General features: G+C 47.0%; 8 protein-coding genes and 1 non-coding gene across 9 annotated transcripts; 5 read left to right on the forward strand and 4 right to left on the reverse strand.

Moving 5' to 3' along the window:
• Positions 1-278: 278 nt before the first annotated feature.
• GGS25DRAFT_347328 (uncharacterized protein) lies at positions 279-1,746 on the reverse strand. The gene is made up of 2 exons (XM_049258008.1): positions 1,327-1,746; positions 279-1,230 (listed from the first exon to the last, which is right to left on the reverse strand). The coding sequence occupies exons 1-2, from the start codon at positions 1,483-1,485 to the stop codon at positions 358-360; spliced, it is 1,032 nt and encodes a 343-aa protein (XP_049116098.1). The 5' UTR covers positions 1,486-1,746; the 3' UTR covers positions 279-357.
• A 2,726-nt stretch (positions 1,747-4,472) lies between these two features.
• GGS25DRAFT_347385 (SGNH hydrolase) lies at positions 4,473-6,409 on the reverse strand. The gene is made up of 3 exons (XM_049258009.1): positions 5,906-6,409; positions 5,315-5,850; positions 4,473-5,263 (listed from the first exon to the last, which is right to left on the reverse strand). Exons 1-3 carry the CDS (start codon positions 6,107-6,109, stop codon positions 4,657-4,659), a joined length of 1,347 nt encoding a protein of 448 aa, XP_049116099.1. The 5' UTR covers positions 6,110-6,409; the 3' UTR covers positions 4,473-4,656.
• Positions 6,410-7,295: 886 nt separating this feature from the next.
• Positions 7,296-9,479, forward strand: GGS25DRAFT_347442 (uncharacterized protein). Its single transcript, XM_049258010.1, has 4 exons — positions 7,296-7,480; positions 7,639-8,013; positions 8,198-8,977; positions 9,039-9,479. Exons 2-4 carry the CDS (start codon positions 7,968-7,970, stop codon positions 9,356-9,358), a joined length of 1,146 nt encoding a protein of 381 aa, XP_049116100.1. The 5' UTR covers positions 7,296-7,480; positions 7,639-7,967; the 3' UTR covers positions 9,359-9,479.
• A 176-nt stretch (positions 9,480-9,655) lies between these two features.
• GGS25DRAFT_523227 (uncharacterized protein) lies at positions 9,656-10,272 on the reverse strand (the record flags this gene model as incomplete). The annotated part of the gene is made up of 2 exons (XM_049264383.1): positions 9,656-10,134; positions 10,212-10,272. The coding sequence occupies 2 exons, from the start codon at positions 10,270-10,272 to the stop codon at positions 9,656-9,658; spliced, it is 540 nt and encodes a 179-aa protein (XP_049116101.1).
• Positions 10,273-10,748: 476 nt separating this feature from the next.
• GGS25DRAFT_523228 (ribosomal subunit 39S-domain-containing protein) lies at positions 10,749-12,227 on the forward strand (the record flags this gene model as incomplete). Its single annotated transcript, XM_049264384.1, has 2 exons — positions 10,749-11,798; positions 11,898-12,227. 2 exons carry the CDS (start codon positions 10,749-10,751, stop codon positions 12,225-12,227), a joined length of 1,380 nt encoding a protein of 459 aa, XP_049116102.1.
• A 553-nt stretch (positions 12,228-12,780) lies between these two features.
• GGS25DRAFT_t70 lies at positions 12,781-12,880 on the forward strand. Its single transcript has one exon. It is a non-coding gene; the product is annotated as a tRNA-Lys (tRNA).
• A 273-nt stretch (positions 12,881-13,153) lies between these two features.
• Positions 13,154-15,807, forward strand: GGS25DRAFT_497128 (Thioesterase/thiol ester dehydrase-isomerase). Its single transcript, XM_049261594.1, has 3 exons — positions 13,154-13,877; positions 13,935-14,869; positions 14,969-15,807. Exons 1-3 carry the CDS (start codon positions 13,498-13,500, stop codon positions 15,109-15,111), a joined length of 1,458 nt encoding a protein of 485 aa, XP_049116103.1. The 5' UTR covers positions 13,154-13,497; the 3' UTR covers positions 15,112-15,807.
• Positions 15,808-15,956: 149 nt separating this feature from the next.
• GGS25DRAFT_347526 (60S ribosomal protein L13) lies at positions 15,957-17,439 on the forward strand. Its single transcript, XM_049258011.1, has 5 exons — positions 15,957-16,158; positions 16,262-16,295; positions 16,409-16,455; positions 16,517-16,675; positions 16,773-17,439. The coding sequence occupies exons 1-5, from the start codon at positions 16,156-16,158 to the stop codon at positions 17,172-17,174; spliced, it is 645 nt and encodes a 214-aa protein (XP_049116104.1). The 5' UTR covers positions 15,957-16,155; the 3' UTR covers positions 17,175-17,439.
• On the reverse strand, positions 17,439-20,138 carry GGS25DRAFT_347561 (ARM repeat-containing protein). Its single transcript, XM_049258012.1, has 5 exons — positions 19,839-20,138; positions 19,629-19,760; positions 19,438-19,557; positions 19,250-19,375; positions 17,439-19,190 (listed from the first exon to the last, which is right to left on the reverse strand). The coding sequence occupies exons 1-5, from the start codon at positions 20,002-20,004 to the stop codon at positions 17,704-17,706; spliced, it is 2,031 nt and encodes a 676-aa protein (XP_049116105.1). The 5' UTR covers positions 20,005-20,138; the 3' UTR covers positions 17,439-17,703.

Genomic DNA, 20,138 nt, shown 5'->3' on the forward strand with positions numbered 1-20,138 from the left:
ATATTGTTATGACAAAGTTAAGTGTCAAGTACATCCTAGGGGACTCGAAAATGCCCTATAGTTCGACAAGAGCGAAAATTCGCATAGCGAACACCATCAAGGGGACAAGGAGGGGAGGGCAAGAACTATCTCCAAGTTCATGCCCTCAGGACATCTACTATATCCTGCTCGTCTTCCGACTGGGGCCTGCATTTCCTTAACTGTTCCAAGGAGAAGTTTACGCCACGCTCTCATCCTCGCTAGAGCTTGGTTGGGATACTCGCGAAGTTACTTGGTTGCCTGGTTGCCCTGGACTTAAAAAATACCTAGCCCAGTCTTAAGTCGAAAGTGCACTACACCCCTTTTATACTCCTTGTTCTAGGATATGATAATGTGATTGAAATGACCTGGAATCTTCATACGGCACTTCTCGCAGTCGGCTCGGTAACCTATACTGAACGACTTCTTCATACCGGGTTGGATCGTCCATGTATTAAGGGTGTGTTTGCTACGCGAATGGCCAAACTTGCCTCTTGGCGATGGCGTAGCAGGTGCTGAAGAGGGAGAGGAGTCAGGGTCGGCGTCCATCATTCCTGCGTCGGCATCGGTAACTGGGGGGATGGTTTGGATATTGGGATGGAGGGCCATAGCATGGGGGTTTGTGGAATGGGGCATGTGAGGCAAATATGGTCTCTGGTGAGACGCGGCGGAAACGCTCGAGTCCAACACCATTCCTGGGCTCGTTGGCATGTCTTCGCCACCACTTTCACTGATAGGGGACGGTAGACGTCGATTATGGACCATAGACCACTCGCCTCCTAAGGACCGGGGCACTGAAGATTCGTCGTGTCTCGTATGGAATGACTCGGCTTGGCCAAAGCCGGACCCGTTTCCCGGTATTGTATCGCCGCCCGTCTGATTCACCACGTGCATCGTCTCGTTAACCGGGCCCCAGTTATTTCCTCGCACTTGGGCTGCAAAAGTACAATGAATCGGGGTCGGCATTCGTCCTGCTAGGCTTGGGTCGTGCTGAGACGGAGGAGGTTGGAGATACTCGGACGAAGAATCCACCATCATATCTGTGTCCCTGTCCACGTCCATTGATGGGGTTGATTGCTGGTACTGGACCTCCTCCGAGTCAGAATCAGTGGGAGTAATAGTAGTGCTTGCTGGCGCCGTTGAGAAACCCGGGAGGTCTGACCATCGTTTTTGGGAGGGGGACGTGCGAAGAGGAAGAGACTGTAAACGTTTCTGATTATAGTGCAATGTTAGCTCGTGCCGTTTACAAAATAGTGCTGACGGGCGCTATATGAACTTGTTGTGATTCTGAGCATCGGTAAGACTCACGTTTCGATGTTCAGTGAAGCCTAGAGTTCCATTGGCAGTATCTCCCACGCCCTGGCCAATACACATTTCCTCCTCCTCGTCATCCCTTTGCCGCTTTCGTACCAGCTCCGGCCAGTGCGAGTCCAACATGTTCGTCATCGCGAGTACTGGTAAGCTCATGCGCAACTATCGAGGGTACTGGTGTTAAGAGAAATATAACGCCAATTGACAAATGACGAGAATGACAATGATGGGCGACGAATATGAGGAGGGGGTTAAAATGGTGGTGAGAGGTGGTGAGGTTAGCTGACTCGTATTATAGAAATACGGAAAAGTACGATAATCCAGGCAGGCTAGGACCTTCAGCCAGTCGGGGACGGGTCCAGCTTCCAGCAATCGATATTTGTAATTCGGTGGCCACAAGGTTGGGGTGTCAGGTTCTTGGGGCTTGGGCCTTAGGATTCTGGCGGGAAGGACGAGTTGGTTATAGGGTTGGGGGAAGGAAATATTTGGGAGATGGGGAATAGTAATAGGAATGGAAATGGGAATGGAACCTCGTCTATCCAGGTCCGTGGCTGGCGGGCTGGCGGGCTTGCCGGATTCTAAAATACCCTAGGTAGGTAACTAGTGTACCGTGCCTGCCCCAGGTTGTCGATCAGCCGCTTTATATGATTGATGCTCCTACTATGTATGTAATTATGTATTAGGATATATAAACGTTCAAGGGAACAGGAATGGAAGATGGCAAGTTATACACAGGTTGATAACTTATGTTTAATAGGTTGGTAGGTTGGTAGGGCCTGGGAAGGCGCAAGCTAAGAGACAGGTGACAGGGGGTTGGTAACGGAATATGGATGATGATGGAAGGATCCCTAAACTTAGTTACAATTACTATGTACAAGTACCAAAGTACTCGTTACGTACTACATGCCTAGGTTAGTACCTTCCAACTGACAGCCAAACGGACCGCACTTTACGAACTTTACCTGTATGTAGGGTACTATGCACATGTAAGGCCTCCCACTTCCCCGTCCTTGATCCAATGTTGTACCTGTTAAACTACATACATGTAACTACATGTCTAGAATATTAGAGTGCATAACTTGAAGTAAGCAGCAATGTTCCTTCCTTTGGTGGCTGAAAATCTTATATATCCAACATAAAGGAAAGTGCTAATCAAGTTGGAAATGTATATTTCCACGGAAGGAAAGAGCATGGATTCCATGGAAGAGTAGGTGTAGTGTAGTTATGTACAAAAGCACATGGGCTTCTTGTGGGGAACATACATGTAATTGCAAGGATACTCCCTTTGCGACGGATTACATAGTAGACTGGATACCAACAAAGTCCAGTGACTCCAGCCTTGTTAGATACCCTACCTACCTGTAATACGTAAGCCATCTAGGCCCATCTTATGCACGTATTTTGTTCATTCAATGTTAGATCATGCATATGATTACTTTGTGGGACCAGGACATAAAGGTTCTCCTTTTTCTTCTAATTAACATCATTAATTAACATCATTAACTATAATAACTACAAAATACAGCAATAAATGATATTGATGTTGATATCAACCTCGGCCACCAAAGTCACCTTGATATATCATCACTTATATAGTGCCTACTCTTTGTTTCCATTTCGACGTATCATAGCTGACTATCTACTAGTTAGTTAGTTACCTGTTACTATAGTTATTACTAGGTACTGCTGGTAATTGGTATGCAGGAGACTGGAGGTCTACATGTACATAGAATACGCGAAGTTTTGACAGAGGACAAGTGTAACCCATTCAACACCAAACCATTTCAGGCGATAGGTTTCAGATTTGCTTCATGGCGTACATCTGTACAGGGTTGCAATACTTTAAGAGTAGGTCAACATAGACAACAGGAGGTATGAGACTAGCTTACCATACCTTAGGTAGGTAGGTATCTAATAGTGTACTAATAGTGTAGGGAGGCACATAGACATTATAAATCATAACTATTCACTTGATGAGATAGTTTATCAAAGGTGATTAAGATCATGAAGTCATGAAATCGCTTCGTGCCTTGCTTTCAGGTGCCAGGTTCCCCACAGTTAGGTATTTATAACCATTAATGGCCTCTTTTACGATCTCTATCATCTCTATCATACTACTTCGTCACCGCAAGTCATACTCTCCATCCTCCATGCCAACAACTGCTAATCCTGTCCTCTTTAGACTTGTTGAACTGCAATGTCTTGATTCTTGCAGACCCCCTCTCCTCCCAACCCCTGATTTCGTTACATTCAACTACCCCTCATTCCTCACTTACACTCATCTGGACACATACCTACACTAGGTAGCATGTAGTGCCAAAGTTGGAGTATCACATAGGTAGCAGAGAGTTGAATCATCGTTACCGCTCTTCTTTTCCTAGGTATGTATGTTATAACGTGAGTAAATTGTCCGAATTGTATACGATCTTTGTCAAGTGTATGCCTCAAATTCATTAGTACGTAAGAATCTAGTGGAATATGTCGTTCATATTGTGAGAAAGTCACTTGCACGTTTCATCTCAAGAGTCTTAGTCTTCGTGCGGAAATAATTGTACTTATAATTGAATAAATATAAAACGAAGCGAGCCATGAATAACGACCATTAATATACCCAAAACGAAGTCAACACCTCAACCTTTCTTTTTACGGAGAGATATGGAGGGGTGATTGGTGAATCAAGTTTGACTATCCGGTGCCCATCCATGTTCCCCCAGGTTCACCTTTGTGTCGGTCCCAGGCTTCTCTTAGCGCTTACCCTCGACTTCGGCGCGTTTCCCATATCTAGGCGGCTAGTTTTAATGCCTAGCACCTACCTCTTCTCGAGTTCTCATCCCTATAGGCAGTTGCTCAACTACTTAGCAACCTCACAAAATTCGATTAATATGGCTATTTTAACGAGAATAATGGCGATCACTAGGACTGCGTCAGAATCCAATGGGAAGGTAACATGGACTAAATAGACTCAGCAACACAGCTGCCAAAGCTATCAAGTAGCATGCCATGAATAACTATCAGATCGGGTGGTGGTTCGGAGTGTGAAGACGTTAGCAAAGACACCATAGCGATGAAGAACTAATCCAAGTTTTTTATCAGTAGGTGTGCTGAAGTCGAATTATATAGACTTACCTAGAGAAGCATCACTCTTGTACCGCTAACTGATATTCATATTTGCTAGCCATTCTCTGGAGCCCAGGCTAGAAGCTTCTCACTCTCTCGTAATGATGATTGAAGGCTGGCTTTTCATCTACACTATTTTGATAATCCATCAACTTGATATAACAGAGCTATTGGTCAATTTCTTATATTGATCGTTCAAGTATTCACTGCCTAGTATAAAGCCACTTCAAAGTTCAAAGCAGCAGTAGTATTGGCTCCAAAGATTTCTAGAGGAAATTGGTCAGCAAGGGCCTGGTATCCGGCAGCATTAGGGTGTAGATGGTCGCCACCATCATACTGGGAAGCCAAGTTAGCCGCATTCGAAGGGTTGGCCAGGATCTTAGCGAAGTCGATGCTTGCGTCGAAACTACCATCTCCACCACCCAGAATCCATTTGTTCACTGTCTGTCTTCCTTGGTCTCTGGTGGGATTGCTGTAGCTCTGTCCATTCCCGCCAAATGGTGTAATCGTTGCACCAAAGACGGTCATGCCAGCTGCTTTAGCCTCAGTAGCGATGGTCTTGAAGGCCGATGTTATACTGTTGGCGAGGCGTGTCTGTGTCCCCGAGTCCGGAGACCCTCCACCGATGTCATTCACCCCTTCAAATATGAGGGCGTATTTTGCACCCGCTGTCTCGAGAAGATCTCGTTTATAACGCTGCATGAGCGGCGGGCCTAGACCACCAGTGAGGACAGTGTTGCCACCCGCTGCTTGGTTGCACACGGCAATGTTGGTAATTCCTTCTTTTTGCATCTTTGCCAAGAGAAGGTCTGGCCAGCTGGGTTTCTGTCAGTCAAAGTCTCAGTTACGAAATGGGTCCTACCCGTACCGGTTGTTGGCATTGTCATCGCTTCCGCGTCCATCTGTGATACTATCACCAAGAATTACCAAAGCGGCGGTTGTTTTAGGAGCCCAAGCCTCCACCGCAGTGAGGAAATACCAGTGAGCCGTACTCGCTCCTGTGACTGTCGAGGCATTTAGATGATTACCCTGCTGCATCCAGGAAGTCGTCCGGCTTCCCGGGTGTCCAGTAATACTGCTTCCAGATTGGCCAGGTTGCGAATACAGACTGATCGTGACCATGGATTGAGGCTCAACCTTGTAATCAACTGGATCTGTGTACGCAACTTGGCCTCTCGGGATTGTGACCGACGTGGAACCATTGAAAGTGAGGCCCTTCAACGTCGTGGTATCAATGCCATTGACACCAGCTTTACCTCCCGTAGGAAGGGCTACAGATGCTTCCGTGATGGGAAGATCACTGCCGCCAAATGTATTGGAGATCTGGAAGCGCAGCCTCTCAGCGCCGATTGACAAGTGTAGGGTTTGCCGGAGGGTGGCATCCTTGAACGCGGCTGAGCCTGACTAGATTGATGTTTAGGTGTTTGTTTGATATACTACTGGATTGGGTATGACATACAAATGGGGAAGGTGGCATATTGTTAGGCTCTACCAGCTGTGGCATGGAAGTCCACGTTGCTACCCAATGCGATTCTTCATCCTGGCGCGGAGTATTCTTGATAGGTAGTGCGCTGATACATGTTACCCACCATAACAGCCACATGGTGAAGATGGAGGATTTGAAACTGAGGCTCTTCATCTTGTATAACGACACGGAGACCATGTTGGTGGTAGCAATGGTAAAAGTTGAGCGCCAAGGCACAGGAAGATGGATTCATGGTGGCAGCTTGGATACTTATTATCGTTAGATCGTGCCGAGGTTTGGAGAATGCCGGATGATATACCTCCGCAGTTATATTGTCCTGGTAGTATATTATAATTTAGCCGTAGGGCTGTTTCCTGTTCATCCAGTTCACTGAGTTTAGAACAACTTCATATTGTGTGAATGGCATTCAGGAAAAGGGGTTGGGCTGGTAAGCTAAGCTACCAGGTCAGTTATCCTAAGTATCAGGTTGCCTACCTACCTACCTGCCTATGTTGAAGAGGAAATTGATGGAACACTGCGTGTGTGAAATAATTACATTACCATTCCACAATGGTAGGCATCTATTTACCTGGAATGGGATCAGGCCACACGAAAAAAGTGTAGACGATATACCGTAAGCCATGTGGTGGATGTGAGGGTTGTCGATCCAATTGAACCTGATCTTAGGCTTAACCTGGAAGACAGTCTGGCATAGATAATATTCTATCCTCACGGGATAGTTATGGCTTACTTCGTTCAACAAAGATATGAAGCTCAAATGTGTTTTTAACGAATAAGATCAGATGACATGTCGAGGTACGAAGTAAACTCTGATATCAAACAAGACCGGGGAAAGGGTCTGTGAGGCATGAGTGTACTGTAGCTCTCGAGGCTTACTCTCAAGACTTGAGCTATAATTATCAGTAGCCAGTAATGTGACAACGAGACTCCATGGGCCCTTTGTCATGCTAGAGAGTAAGTAGTTTTGTAAAGTTTTACAACGATTGGTGCGTTGCCCATGCGTCGCAGACATACATAGTACATCTTGCATCATACGATAGAAACATGTAATTGAAGAAATAAGAGTGAAGATTAAAATTGAAGAGTTGATTATCTTAATTGGGTATTACTAAATATGTATCTGTATCTAATACCTGGCAATAGCAAGGATTTACGTATGTAACTACTGTGTATATGCACATTGTAAGTTAGGTACATTAGTAAGGTATTGTAATGTAACCCCTCACTCAATTTGACACCCCACCATTCAATGTTACTTCGTCACTGACGATTCTTAAATAATATGCATAGTACTATACATGTAGATACTAGATACCTAGGGTAGCCTATAATTTTAGTTTTACATGTACTTACCCTTTGATACATTTACTGGGCATCGGGTGTATCGTTCTTCCTATCTTAAATTCTACCTATAAGAACTCGTACGTAGCACGTTAGTAACCGGCTAACGGGTAACATAACCTAACTTTAACTTACTTCCAAGGTTGTGACTTGCTTGCACTCTACCTAGTACCTACCTACCCAAGGCTACCCTACGTACTACGTAGGGTAGGTACTTTACCTAAGCATTTTCATCTATTTTTATTTGCAAACATCAAATTAAACCTTTTCCTTGTACATGACTCTTACCGAAGGCTTTCCTTAATAAAATTCCTATAGATATCAAGACTGTAGATCGGATTTATCTAACCTTGGCAGTAAACCAGAGATCTAAAAGGGACCGGAACATAAAAAGACTCTAATCATCTGAGAAATACACAGGAGCTTGCAAAACTCCTTCAGTCTTAAATTTTTTTTTTCACTCACACACACTCTCTCGCCTTCGTCCTCTCTTCCCAAAATACAGAGTCTGACTCATCTCGAGGCCTCCTTTATTTGAATAATAATAGACGGCACACACTACGCAACACGCATCTATCCGCTCTTCGGATTACCCGCAGCAAACAGACATTGTTGCCGTTGCCGTTGCTGCTGCTGTTATTCATAGTCACTCCCTCTGCAAACCTTCGACTGCTTTACTCGCCCACTCAGCATCATGCCAGGTCTTGATATGGAGCCCCTGGTGGCTGATGATATGAGAGGTATGTGAGGCCATGAAAGCCAATTCCCAGCTCGTCGAACTTTAGACATCGTGCCTCTTGCCTATTTTTGATTACTCTTACTTCCAAACTATCTTCTATCTTCTGCTCAGCCATATACACTCAAGATACATCGTACTTTGAAGAACAAATACCGTTCAGATGCTGATGTACTTGGAAACCGCAGTCCTGGGCCAGGACCCTCTCATCCCGCCTGCATTACTCATCTCTGAGATTCCCATGACCGATGCTTCTCTGCATACTGTCGTCAAGGGCCGAAGGGATGCCGCTGCTGTCATTATGGGCCGCAGTGACCGTCTCTTGGTTGTTGTTGGACCTTGCTCCATTCATGACCCAGCTATGGCCCATGATTACGCCCAGCGTCTCAAGAAGCTATCCGATAAGCTGTCGGATGACTTGTGCATAGTCATGCGTGCCTATCTTGAGAAGCCACGGACAACCGTAGGCTGGAAAGGGCTCATCAACGATCCTGATATCGACAATAGTTTCAAGATTAACAAGGGCCTCCGCATATCACGACAGATGTTCAGTGATTTGACCAACGCTGGCATGCCCATCGCCAGTGAAATGCTGGATACCATCTCGCCACAGTTCCTAGCAGATTTCATTTCTGTCGGGGCTATCGGCGCGCGTACTACGGAATCGCAATTGCACCGTGAACTAGCCTCCGGCCTGTCCTTCCCAATTGGGTTCAAGAATGGCACTGATGGAAATTTGAATGTCGCTATCGATGCCATTGGCGCTGCAGCCTCCAAGCACCACTTCATGGGTGTAACTAAACAGGGCCTAGCAGCCATTACGAGAACGAAGGGAAATGAGCACGGCTTCGTTATTCTCCGAGGCGGCACCAAGGGAACCAACTATGACAAGGAGAATATCCAAGCTGCCAAAGAAACCCTGATCAAGAAGGGGCAAAAGCTGGCTATCATGGTCGACTGCTCGCATGGTATATTGTATTCCCGCTAAGATGATACTGTGACTGAACTAACCTACCTCGTGCGTATTAGGCAACTCGAATAAAGATCACCGAAACCAGCCAAAGGTCGCCAAGGTCATTAGTGACCAGTTGAGGGAAGGCGAGAAGGCGATTGTCGGGGTCATGATTGAGTCCAACATTAACGAGGGCAATCAAAAGGTCCCTGCCGAGGGACCGGGTGGGCTTAAGAAGGGTGTTAGCATTACCGATGCCTGCATCGACTGGGATAGCACTGTCGAGGTCCTGGAAGACTTGGCGGCTGCGGTCCGGGATAGGCGGGAAAAGAACGGCGCGCTCCTCGGCAATGGCCATAGCCAAGACCACAAGGCTACTCTCATCGAGGAGGAATAGGATCATCTTCGGTGAAGAGCACAGCATTAGTAACAGTGTGTCTCCTGCTGCCTTATGCCATTCAAGGGGTTATCTAAAAGTCGTTATAAAATGCTGACAGATGCATGACTTCCTCATGATACTATTCTCATACTATATATGAGAATAGCACCTATACAGTGTGAGATGACCGTTCATAGAGGATTGCTTGACACAATCGAAAAAATATCCAACTCCTAATAAATCAAATATGATAGATAATTATGGCATACCTATGTAGGTATATTATAAAATTTTATCATGGACGTCTTCGTTTACTTAACCCCCCGGGGCATCACCATGGCCAACAGGCATATATACGCCTCGGTCCTCAGGAGTTCGTACCCCTCGTCTCCCTGCGGCCGCGCCGCCTAATCCTGGGGCAGCAGCTTTTTTACCCTCTCGCATCTCGACTACCCTCTTTGCGGCAGCCCAGCCCAGTAAACCAGTGGTACCCAGAATGAAACCCCAGACGATGATCTGATCCTTGCGACTGTCGCGCTGGAAGCACATGGCCACGACATCGATCTCCTCGGCCTCCTTACATATCGGCAAGTGTTGGGACAGGCAGAAGGATCGCGTACACTGGGTGCAGGAGGCGGAGGCGGCGCGCTTTTGCGGTGGAAGAGAGCGCTGAAGGAATTCTTGGGATCCGGATGAACTGGAGCTGCCAAATGAGACAGAGGAGTCGCCTTGTGGGCCAAGCTGGATCAGGGTGCTGTTCTTAAAGCAAGTGCACTTGCAGAAGGTCGGTGCAGCTGGATACGATGGAACGGATGAGGTCAGCTTTGGGGGGGGAGGTAATAGGGAGGTAGGTGGTAGGTAGCTAACTTACAAGTTGCGGCGACGCAGGAGATAAGGATGCCTATGAGGAATAGGGAGAGGTGATGTCGCATCGTGTCGCAGTACCATGTACTTTTATATTATTGTTGTTGTATGTTGCGGCGAAGACATTCGCCTATTTTTACATGGTTTATATCACTTCGTATATCCCCGGAATATGGAATACACTCCTGCAAGATGGTGTTGGTAGATGCAGTGCAGTGGTATGTTGGTATGTTGGTATGTTGGTATGTAGAGGTACTAGGAGAAGAAGGAGCTTAGTCTTCAATTATTGGATGAACATTGAATGTTCTATGTTGCACAAGCAATGACGAGGCAGATGCAGGCTGATAAGATGATAAGGCACGCTAGTTGTTTAGTCACTAACTAGTGTCCCTCAACCTGTGGCTATTTATCAATTCTAACATTGAACTGTGGCTGAAGCTACATGGGAACATTGAACGAAAAAAAGCTCAACGTCGTTGTGGAAATTATAGCAGCAACAATTCACATCCGACCTCAAACGACTAGTCTGCCCCAATTCGTCAAAATGCGACGAATACCGCGACTAAGACGGCCAGCGGGCCTATCTGCCACCACCTCGCTCTCTTCGATTTCTCCCCTAGCCAGTTCATGTTCACATACATCCACCCGAAACATATCCATCTCTCATCGCAAACCCGCGCCCACAAATCTTCAATGCTCCACATTTGCGCGCTTCTACTCATCTGAGAAACAACCTAGTACAGGAAATCTTAACCGCGAGGTTGATGGAGCTCAAGGAAAAGAGGTCAATGAAGCCCAGGAAAAAGAGCCCGTTCAGTTAGCTGCCGAACAGCCTAATACGGAGACTTCCAATCCCAAGGTTGACGAAGCTCCAACGAAGGAAGTCGACGAAGCCCAATTGAAGGGAGTCGATGGATCTCAAGGAAAAGAGCTCGCCACGGTAACCGCCATAAAGCCTTCCGGAATTGAGGGGGACTCTGCCTATACTGAAGAACAGACCCGGCCGGTAGAGCAATGGGATGCATACGTTCCCCCACCTCGGCGCAGTCACGCTGAGAGATATGATGAAGTATCGGACACGAGATATTACCCCGCATTGACAGCAGATGGATTAGAAGCAGTCGGTAGACTAGACAATTGGTGGGAGCTACCCGAACATTGGTCAAATGATTTCGCCGGCTTCAAGCCTCAAGAGAAGGTGCTAGACTCAGCTCTAATAGAGACATCAGTGCGCCGAGCCGTTATAGAGGCATATGCACTGAAGCTATCGGGGCAAGACGATAAATTGGTGGGTGCCTGGCCCATTGGGGGGGCAAGGGACCAATATCGTGTTTTAGAGGCAAATATCAATGTCGCAGAGACCGGCGCAGTGTCTCTGACTGGAGATATCTCTGCTATAGCAGAGTCCCTGAACCACACAGACGAGGCCAACATAGTCGGAGAGCAAACGACCGAGGACCATGCTGAGACGTTAACATCAAAGTCCTCTTCGAACAAATCAATGCCTTCAATCGAGGAAGCGCGGAAGTTCAGGGGGGCATGGGGTCATGGCTGGAAAGCAGTGTCTTTGTCAGACCCCCGGATCAAGTTCGCTGTACGTTTTTTCCATGGTTTCTCCCATGCTGAGAATTCCTCTCGAATTTTATTGAATTCTCTTGCGGGACAGATTTTACTGACAAAGAAATATGATTAGGTCAGGAAGCGTTTGTTCCAACTCACAGGCCAACTAATTCCCGACCATCAGCTGTCCGACATCACCAATGTTCGATCGTTGCTCCAGCTAGTGCAGAAGCCACCCAAGCCTAAGACTTTGACTCAGGAGATCCAGCAGCGCCTGCAAAATCTAGTCAAGCTACCGAACGTCTCGGTGGCAACGAAACGTGTCACTCGCGGCGACAAGGAGATGGCGCTTGGAAGATTTAAGCTGATTGAAGACGAATTGAGGAAGAGAGAGCTGCCTCTCAAGGGCCACGGCTTCGTAAGGAAGAATACGGAGTTGTCGCGCCTTAAGGGTGGAACGTAGTTGATTATTGCAATATAAGTAGTCACATGTATATACATGAGGTTTCGTGTGTATCAATCATCAACTCCTAGGTACATTATACTAGGTATAGTGGCAGCATAAAGTCTGCCATTGTATATATGTATCTATATAACACGGTGATGTATACTATTCTCGTATCTATTGATTTCAGGACATAGATTCTGAGTAGAACTCGAGAAATCATGAATGCTGTTTGTTATTTGCATATTAGAATAGTTACATATGTTTATATGAAATAGGTAACAATGCGTTACTCAAGGATACCTAGGTAACTTGAACCAAGATGCAATTGCAGTCCGTGGATTATTCATTATTGGTTGAGTGGGTTGAGTGGGCTGAGTGGGTAGTTTAACTTTATCTGAAGCTTAATATTTAGTGGACGCAAATCACATGCTAGCTGCATACTAGCGTGCAGCTAGCGTAGCCTTGTTAAAAAAACTACGCACATTTTTCTTTTTCTTTCAAGCCAATCCGTAAGTTAGAAATGTAAGTCAAAATAATGAGTCGAAAAATCATCCAATTGCGAATCGGAGCCTTGGTAGCTCAATTGGCTAGAGCGTGGGACTTTTACAAAGGATTTCATCCGTTGGAACGAAATCCCAAGGTTGCGGGTTCGACCCCCGCCTGAGGCGTCGCATCTACTTTTTGCCTACCTGGGTAATTCTCATTATGATAAATAATAAGTCTAATTCTTTTTTAATCTCTTATTTTTTTTACACAAGTGGCTATTGTGTTGTCAGATCTGAACCTAGGGTATACTATAAATGATTCATGGTTGTGCATTTAGAGATACAGTACATACTAACAGCAGCAGAGGAAGGTGCGGGGTGAAAATGTGGTGCATGATGATATATATATTACATGATGTTACGGTATTATACATATCGATATATCGATTTACATATGTGTAAATTGAGAATATTCAACTAATTCCCATTTCACCTTTGCCAACATATGCTTCCTGTGTTGTTCCATAATTAATTATCTTTATTATTTGTTATTCATTTCTTTGGACCCGATACTTGTTCCTACGTGTACTACGCAGTATCTATCCACGATGATCCATCTCGGCCGTGCCCCACATAAATACTCGGGTCATATAACCGAGGTGCTTTAGTCATGTTCCGTCGCGTCGCGATCCCTTCTTAGTAGTTCTTACTACAAATGTATTACTACAAATGTATAAATGTACTTATTAGGTTGCCATCTGCCTATATGATATATCTATTCTAACCAACAACTTCCTCTTATGACTTGTCAAAACCTATCTATTAGGCGCCTAGCTGCCTTATCCTCCCGGATAAAAGCTCCCACCGCTAAAACGGGTGTCGTGTCGGGCCAAACTCAGCTCGGTGCACGGAGATGTCTACACGGCACAGCTTCCCGTCATACCGACGGCGTATTTGGTGGTCTTAGGGGTGATGGTCTACCGTTGCGCTTGCCAACCCCGTGGATAGAAGCGTGGAGACTACAGCAGCAAGGGAAGAGTGTAGCCTCCGTTGAGGCAAGCACGCAGAAGCGTGATCTTACCCCGAAGAAGATGAGTGATAGTTATCATCGAGTTGTGCTCCCACTGGGCCGAGATCCTTGGCTTACCGATACATATATCAACTCTTCTGGTCATATAAGGTCCCCAGCCCGCCTCTCCCATTTACTGCCATGTCTGACTGGATAGTTGTATTCTAGGCTAGGCACTATATTTATGGATCTAGATGCATTATCTGGGGTCATCGTGTACAAGCACACTGGACCTGGCGTTACGACCGTGACAGCGGCGCTTGACCGCATTACCATCGCCCATCCCTTGACCGAGATTTGTGATCTTGAATATAGTGGTCAGGTAACTTACGCATCAGGGAGAAGTAGTGTGGAGATTACCTGCAGGGTGGCCAGAGCCAGGGATGAGGGTGAGCCAAGCAGACCCGAAGATGTGTTGATGACATGCACCTTCACCATGGTAGGCTTGGATCCCATAACCAAGAAACCCATCAACATGCCGGCACTAGTTTGTTCGACGCCGGAAGAAGAAAGTATATTCAAAGCTGGAGAGGCCAAGGCCCTAGCCAAGAAGAAGCAACTCAAGAATTCGTTACTCGAAACGGAACCGAACGACCCTGAGTCGGCTCTTATTCATAAGATCTGGCTGAAACAACTTGCCTATCACGACCCCAATAATGACACCCGTCAGCCGTCTAATGTAATTCCTATGTCGGGCACTCAACTCTCGACGGCATCCATTATGCAGCCGCAATACCGCAATCGTCATCAGACTATGATTTTCGGTGGGTTCCATCTAAAACAGACCTTCGAGTTAGCCTTCTGCTGTGCTGCGAGTTTTGCGCACGCGCGGCCGACCTTTATCAGCGCGGATCCTTGTACTTTCCGCAATCCCGTTCCCGTCGGCAGCGTGCTGTATCTCACTGCAACGATTGTATACACCGACCCACCGCTCTTAGACGAGGACGGAACCGAGCCACAGCACAAAGACCCGAAGAATCCAATGACACGTGTGCACGTCAGGGTGGATAGCAAGGTTCGAGATGTTGAGCATGGGCACGCCAAACCGACGGGCCAGTTTAACTACACCTTTTCAGTGCCTAAAGACGTTAAAGTCTTACCCCGTATGTATATTCCGAGCTCACCTACTATCTACCTTGCGCTTTTTCTGCTTCCTTGAACATTCTTTCTGGCATTTATGCTAATCATGGATTATTATTCAGACACCTATCAAGAATATATGTACTACATAGACGCAAGGAGAAGAGTGCAGCTTGGAGATGTACAAGATCGCCAGGAGCAGAAAACCTCCAAGCTACAACAGCCACTGTCTCGGTCAGCTGATCACGTTAACCTTACAGAGTAGGATCCAAATACAGCCTTATGCTTTTAGTCTATGTATGCCCCTGTAGCTACCTCAGGATCCTTACGAATATTAGCCGCTATAGAAAAAGGGTGGAATTTCTGCTTTGAAGGCACTGTTGCTCAAATATTAGAAAGGGGGCCCACCGCCCACAACACATCTATCAAGTTACTGCGTCGGGGTAGTGAAACATATATATCATCACGAGAAATATGCACGATCATGCCGGTTTCTATTAAATAGGGTTGATACGCTTACCTACCCTAGGTAGGCAGGCTAGAGGGCGCTTAAGGCACGTTATGTTATATCCATGCACAAGTTACTAGGTATTATCAAGACTTCCGTGCTTGCAAGTTGCTAAAATATATTGCCTGGTGGTAGACTTTTATGTAGATACCCCAGATACGAAGTTTATATTGGCCCAAGACAGCCGACTGATCAATCGTAAGGCAAGCATCAATAAGAGTTGACCGGGTTGTATGTCTTCTTCTTTTCTGGCCTCACCTACATGATCGTATAACTTGGAGTTTTGGTGAAAGAGAGAGAAGCATCTTACAACCATGAACATGTCAAACCACTCACTTACTTGTGACATCTAGAAGACATGCTTACATGTGAGTTTTGAAATGTCTTTCCACGATGTTGATGGTGTTGTAGTGTATGTAGGTATGTATTCAACATTGAATGTTGAAGTTGAAGTTGAAGTTGAAGTTGAAGAGTGGGGCCGAATACAGTGTTCAATGTTGAAATTGCACAGGCCATGGATATCATTGATCGATATGTGAGACCCACTGTATTTCAAGCCACTTCCCCATAACTACCTAGTATTCCTACCCACAATTGAAAACCAAAAACTTTTGCATTGCCACACCCCCAAAAAATTATAGGGTTTTCAAGCCCTTTTAGAAAAATTTGGCGAAAGTGCGCATTGATCCAGGATCTCTAAGCCGCCTTTACAATTCTTTAATCTGGAGAATTGAAGACGACCTCGCGATAGACGATCAAGTTTCATTCCATTAACACAGCCCTTGATCGCAATCAGTCACAATGGTAAGTAATCACATTCAAGATCATCATGATCTATTTCCAAGACCTCTTTATCCTCTTCTGTTGAATGAACACCTCACTGACGTACCGGATTTTCTCTCTATAGGCGATCAAGCACAACAACCAGATTCAGCACAACCGTATGTTCCAATCGATGTCCTCAATTCTCTTCCACTATGAACACACGATGGATCGAGAAATTACTACCTACACCTCCTGCTAAAGGTCAATTATACTCACCAAAACTCTACAGATTTCCGAAAGGATTGGCAACGCCGGGTGCGAACCCACTTCGATCAGGTATGAAGAAAATTTCCATGACGATGTTGTGCAAGATTCTAATTCGAGACGGGAAATATAGCCTACCAAGAAGATCCACCGTCGCTCTGTACGACGTGCTAAGGCTGCTGCCGTCGCCCCCCGACCCGTCGACAAGCTACGACCCGTCGTCCGATGCCCGACTATTAAGTACAACCGTCGCGTTCGTGCCGGACGTGGCTTCACCCTTGATGAGCTCAAGGTATATCTCCCCGAAAGAAAAATCACCCTCTAAACCGCTATCATGGCCGCTTTAGGTGGATATTATGTTTGACTTCAAGATTCTAACCTTTGCGCAGGAAGCCGGTATCCCCCGTCTCGTAGCCCCCACCATCGGTATCGCCGTCGATTTCCGCCGCCAGAACCTCAGCGAGGAGTCCCTCTCCGCTAATGTTGCCCGCCTAAAGGCCTACAAGGCCCGATTGATCGTCTTCCCCCGCAAGGGTGCCAAGCACCCCAAGGCTGGTGACAGCAAGGACACCGACCTCAGCAACACCCAGACCGTCTCTACCTTGGGCTCAGCTCTGCCCATCGTTCCCTTCGCCGAGGCTGTTACCGAGATCAAGAAGAGTGATATGCCCAAGCAGATCGAGGGTGGTGCCTACGCGAAGCTTCGCAAGGTCCGAAGCGACGCGAGATACCAAGGCATACGGGAGAAGCGCGCTAAGGATAAGGCCGAGGCTGAGGCCAACAAGAAATAGACGGACAGCCGAATCCCAGACGGGTTTGCACGGGAGTACGGACGGCATTCTTAGGGTTCTGCTTTCGATGTGTTGTTGGTCGGTCATGGTGGGTTGGCTTGCGGCAAGTGTGTCCCCAGTGAGAGAAGAGATTATGATCCTCCTCTCCGTCACACACAAAAGGCCGAAGCAATATTGCATCTTCCGGTTTACTCTTTAGGTCGTTTCTCAATGGAAAAATAAATGGACATGATCTGAGGTGTCCCTTTGTAATCGACGTGATATGAAAAATACGAGTCAGTAATGTGAAGCAGACTAAAAAGTCGCACTGGAAGTGGGAAACGATGATTATTATTCTTGGCAGGTATCTGATGTTCTATTCAAGGTTGTAGCATGTACATTTGTGCATGACCGTAACTACGCAACTACTGTGAAGTTACATAATTCTAGGAACTGAGAGTATTCAAGATACCTATCCCAAACTGACTTGGCCTACACTACACCTATATGGAGCCGTTCAATTAATGCCAGAACCAGAGTTTCCTCACCCCTACTCCCTACTACCGAGCACCAACTCCCCACCCGTCCTCAGTATCCGCTCGAACGTGGCTTTCGTCGCAGCAGGTAAATCCGACGAGCACTGCTTCAGCAGCTCGGCGATCAGCACCAGCCCGTTCTCGCGGTCCACTTTCACCATCGTCGCGGCCTTCGCTGGGTCCGCCTGCTGAGGCTCTAGCTGGCTTAGTTGTTTGGTTATTGCTGATACATCATCATCATCATCATCATCATCGGGGTTGTCGGATCCTTGTGTAGGGGGGGTGTCATCACTAGCGTCGTGGTGGTCATCGTTGTCGATCGCGGGCGCGGACGGTTTCTCGCCCGTGACGGATTCCACGAGGATGTCGATGATTTGCGGATGTTGGTGCAGCATAGCGTCGTTGATGAAGACGGCGCCCTGAGGCGAGCGGGCCATCAGCGCGAGGACGAACCATAGCTCCGAGCGGAGGACGGGGAATCTGGATTGCAGGCCGAGGTATAGGAGCGTGGTGGGGATTGTTGTGTGTTTGGCGTAGAACTCTTGGAGGAGGTGTTGTGCTTCTTCCTCTTCCTCTGTTTGGTCGGGCAGAGGGGGTTGGGGTAGGAGGGCAGAGCCGATGGGGTTTGAGGAATGTAGAACCCGGCATATGTTGGCTACTGCGCGGGATATTTCCATCTTGATAGGGTCTTGGTCTGCTTTCGGGTGCAGTTCCATCAGCTGCTGTATAGATGTCTGATCTTGTCCCGCCGCGGGCACGCACACGCGGCGCACGTTCGCTGGACAGTTGACGAGGAGAAGCCGCGTGAGGGATATGGCGTCAAACTGGACCTGTGGCTGGGTGTCGAGGTGCCAGATACGGGGCAGGACTTCGGGGTCCAGGAGCCCCGCATCACCTAGAACGGCCTTGTTGCTCGCGGCGATGGATAGGTTCTTCAGGAAGCTGAGTATGCAATGGAGCAGCTGGGGGTCCTGTGCGAGCGAATGGGAGGAGAGTGTGGCAATCAGCGGCTTGTGAACTAACATCTCCTGCACTAGGGTGGTGCTCGACGCATCGGAGCGGGCGAGGTTACCTAGGGTTAGGCAGGCTGCTGATTGGAGGATCACGTCGTGAGGTGACGATATCCAGTCGATCAAGGAGTTCACCACGGGGCTGTCCAAGGGGAATAGTGAGACGAAGAGGGGGTTGGCGGAAAGATCCGCTAATGCCTGGGTAAAAGTACCTTGTAGTTGTCTGAGTTGACTCTGTTCCTCGGGAGTTTCGAGTTGGAATAATTCACCGCCATTGGTGCTTGTTTTGAAAGCCTCCAAGAATAGCTGGGTACCGTCTGGAGTCTCGAGGAAGCTGTCTTGAAGGTACTGGTGAGAAAGATATGCCAATGCTGCACTAGATAGTCCTAGGAAGTTATCGAGATCTGGTGATTCTGAACTAGATGCCTCTTGGATGGCGAGATTCAGGAGGCGGTAAGGTGTTTGGGTAACTACCAAATCGGCTTCAAATTCTTGAGGTTTGTTAGATTTGGTACTATGTGCTACTGTGCCTGGAAAGGAATGAGAATACCTTGAGTGGCTACGAAGCCAATTAACTTGTAGACGATATGCTTATAGGCCGCGGTCTTCTCCAATAGTTGAGAGTCCAACAAATGAATAGCCAAGCGAGCTTTATACGCTGCTGCCTGGGCAGGCTCTTTGGTAATAACTTGTGTTAGAAAGCATCTTTTTCTGAGAGGTAGATATGGCTACTCTCACCATAATCAACGCAAATGTTGAATAAGACCGGGATGGCGTATTGCAGTAGGGAGTCCGTTTCTAGCAATTTGACCAGTTGAGGGATGCAGCCCGAGTCGATGACCCTTTGCCGGTTCTCATCTATGTCCAGTAAGCATGTGGATAAAAATAAAACACCTCCTGAATATGGATTGAAGGGCAAAGGGACGAACCATTGTCTGCACAGGAATTGCCTATGATTCGAAAGCACTGGATTGCAAGATCCTGGGGGGTATCATCCCCCTTTAGGAGGTCTAGGAAGAAGCCCAACAGGCCGGATTCCCCAAGGGGTACTCTCCATGGTTCTAGGGGTAGATGTGTTAGCCGAGCTTTGCTTTTTTTAATGTACCTAGATTAAGTAGATATAGATATATAAGATTCACCTTGTCTGCTTCCATTTCCGACCTTTTCTGCTAAAGTCACGAGATCCTGGGATTTGGTCTCGTGGAGTTTCTGAACAACGTCGAGAACTTGCTGCAATGCTTCAACTCTTGATTCCTCGCTGTCCGGAACATTGCTAAATAGCGTTTCAATCTCGTCTGGTGTCATGGTCTTCCGAGGCCCATCCCAAAGGCGGGGGGATTTATATTATGTCACTTATTACTTATATTATATAAGTAGAAGACGAAGAAGCAAGATGAGGACTAATAATTCGAGTTGACTGCCTAATAGTACTAGGTAGG

The sequence above is a fragment of the Hypoxylon fragiforme genome, assembly GCF_022984875.1.
Source record: "Hypoxylon fragiforme strain CBS 206.31 chromosome Unknown GGS25scaffold_6, whole genome shotgun sequence".
NCBI lineage: Eukaryota > Fungi > Ascomycota > Sordariomycetes > Xylariales > Hypoxylaceae > Hypoxylon > Hypoxylon fragiforme.

Excerpts from the sequence above, each read along its gene's own strand:
- GGS25DRAFT_347328 (XM_049258008.1), bottom strand. The coding sequence starts at position 1,485 with ATGAGCTTACCAGTACTCGCGATGACGAACATGTTGGACTCGCACTGG. Across the intron at positions 1,231-1,326 it reads GCTTCACTGAACATCGAAAC|AAACGTTTACAGTCTCTTCC; the intron begins GTGAGTCTTACC and ends CACTATAATCAG.
- GGS25DRAFT_347385 (XM_049258009.1), bottom strand. The coding sequence starts at position 6,109 with ATGGTCTCCGTGTCGTTATACAAGATGAAGAGCCTCAGTTTCAAATCC. Across the intron at positions 5,851-5,905 it reads ATATGCCACCTTCCCCATTT|TCAGGCTCAGCCGCGTTCAA; the intron begins GTATGTCATACC and ends ACATCAATCTAG. Across the intron at positions 5,264-5,314 it reads GATGACAATGCCAACAACCG|CTGGCCAGACCTTCTCTTGG; the intron begins GTACGGGTAGGA and ends ACAGAAACCCAG.
- GGS25DRAFT_347442 (XM_049258010.1), top strand. The coding sequence starts at position 7,968 with ATGCCAGGTCTTGATATGGAGCCCCTGGTGGCTGATGATATGAGAG. Across the intron at positions 8,014-8,197 it reads GGTGGCTGATGATATGAGAG|TCCTGGGCCAGGACCCTCTC; the intron begins GTATGTGAGGCC and ends TGGAAACCGCAG. Across the intron at positions 8,978-9,038 it reads CATGGTCGACTGCTCGCATG|GCAACTCGAATAAAGATCAC; the intron begins GTATATTGTATT and ends CGTGCGTATTAG.
- GGS25DRAFT_497128 (XM_049261594.1), top strand. The coding sequence starts at position 13,498 with ATGACTTGTCAAAACCTATCTATTAGGCGCCTAGCTGCCTTATCCTCC. Across the intron at positions 13,878-13,934 it reads AACTCTTCTGGTCATATAAG|GCTAGGCACTATATTTATGG; the intron begins GTCCCCAGCCCG and ends GTTGTATTCTAG. Across the intron at positions 14,870-14,968 it reads AGACGTTAAAGTCTTACCCC|ACACCTATCAAGAATATATG; the intron begins GTATGTATATTC and ends ATTATTATTCAG.
- GGS25DRAFT_347526 (XM_049258011.1), top strand. Across the intron at positions 16,296-16,408 it reads CAACCAGATTCAGCACAACC|ATTTCCGAAAGGATTGGCAA; the intron begins GTATGTTCCAAT and ends AAAACTCTACAG. Across the intron at positions 16,676-16,772 it reads TCACCCTTGATGAGCTCAAG|GAAGCCGGTATCCCCCGTCT; the intron begins GTATATCTCCCC and ends ACCTTTGCGCAG.
- GGS25DRAFT_347561 (XM_049258012.1), bottom strand. The coding sequence starts at position 20,004 with ATGACACCAGACGAGATTGAAACGCTATTTAGCAATGTTCCGGACAGC. Across the intron at positions 19,761-19,838 it reads CGGAAATGGAAGCAGACAAG|AACCATGGAGAGTACCCCTT; the intron begins GTGAATCTTATA and ends ATCTACCCCTAG. Across the intron at positions 19,376-19,437 it reads CAACATTTGCGTTGATTATG|AGCCTGCCCAGGCAGCAGCG; the intron begins GTGAGAGTAGCC and ends TTATTACCAAAG.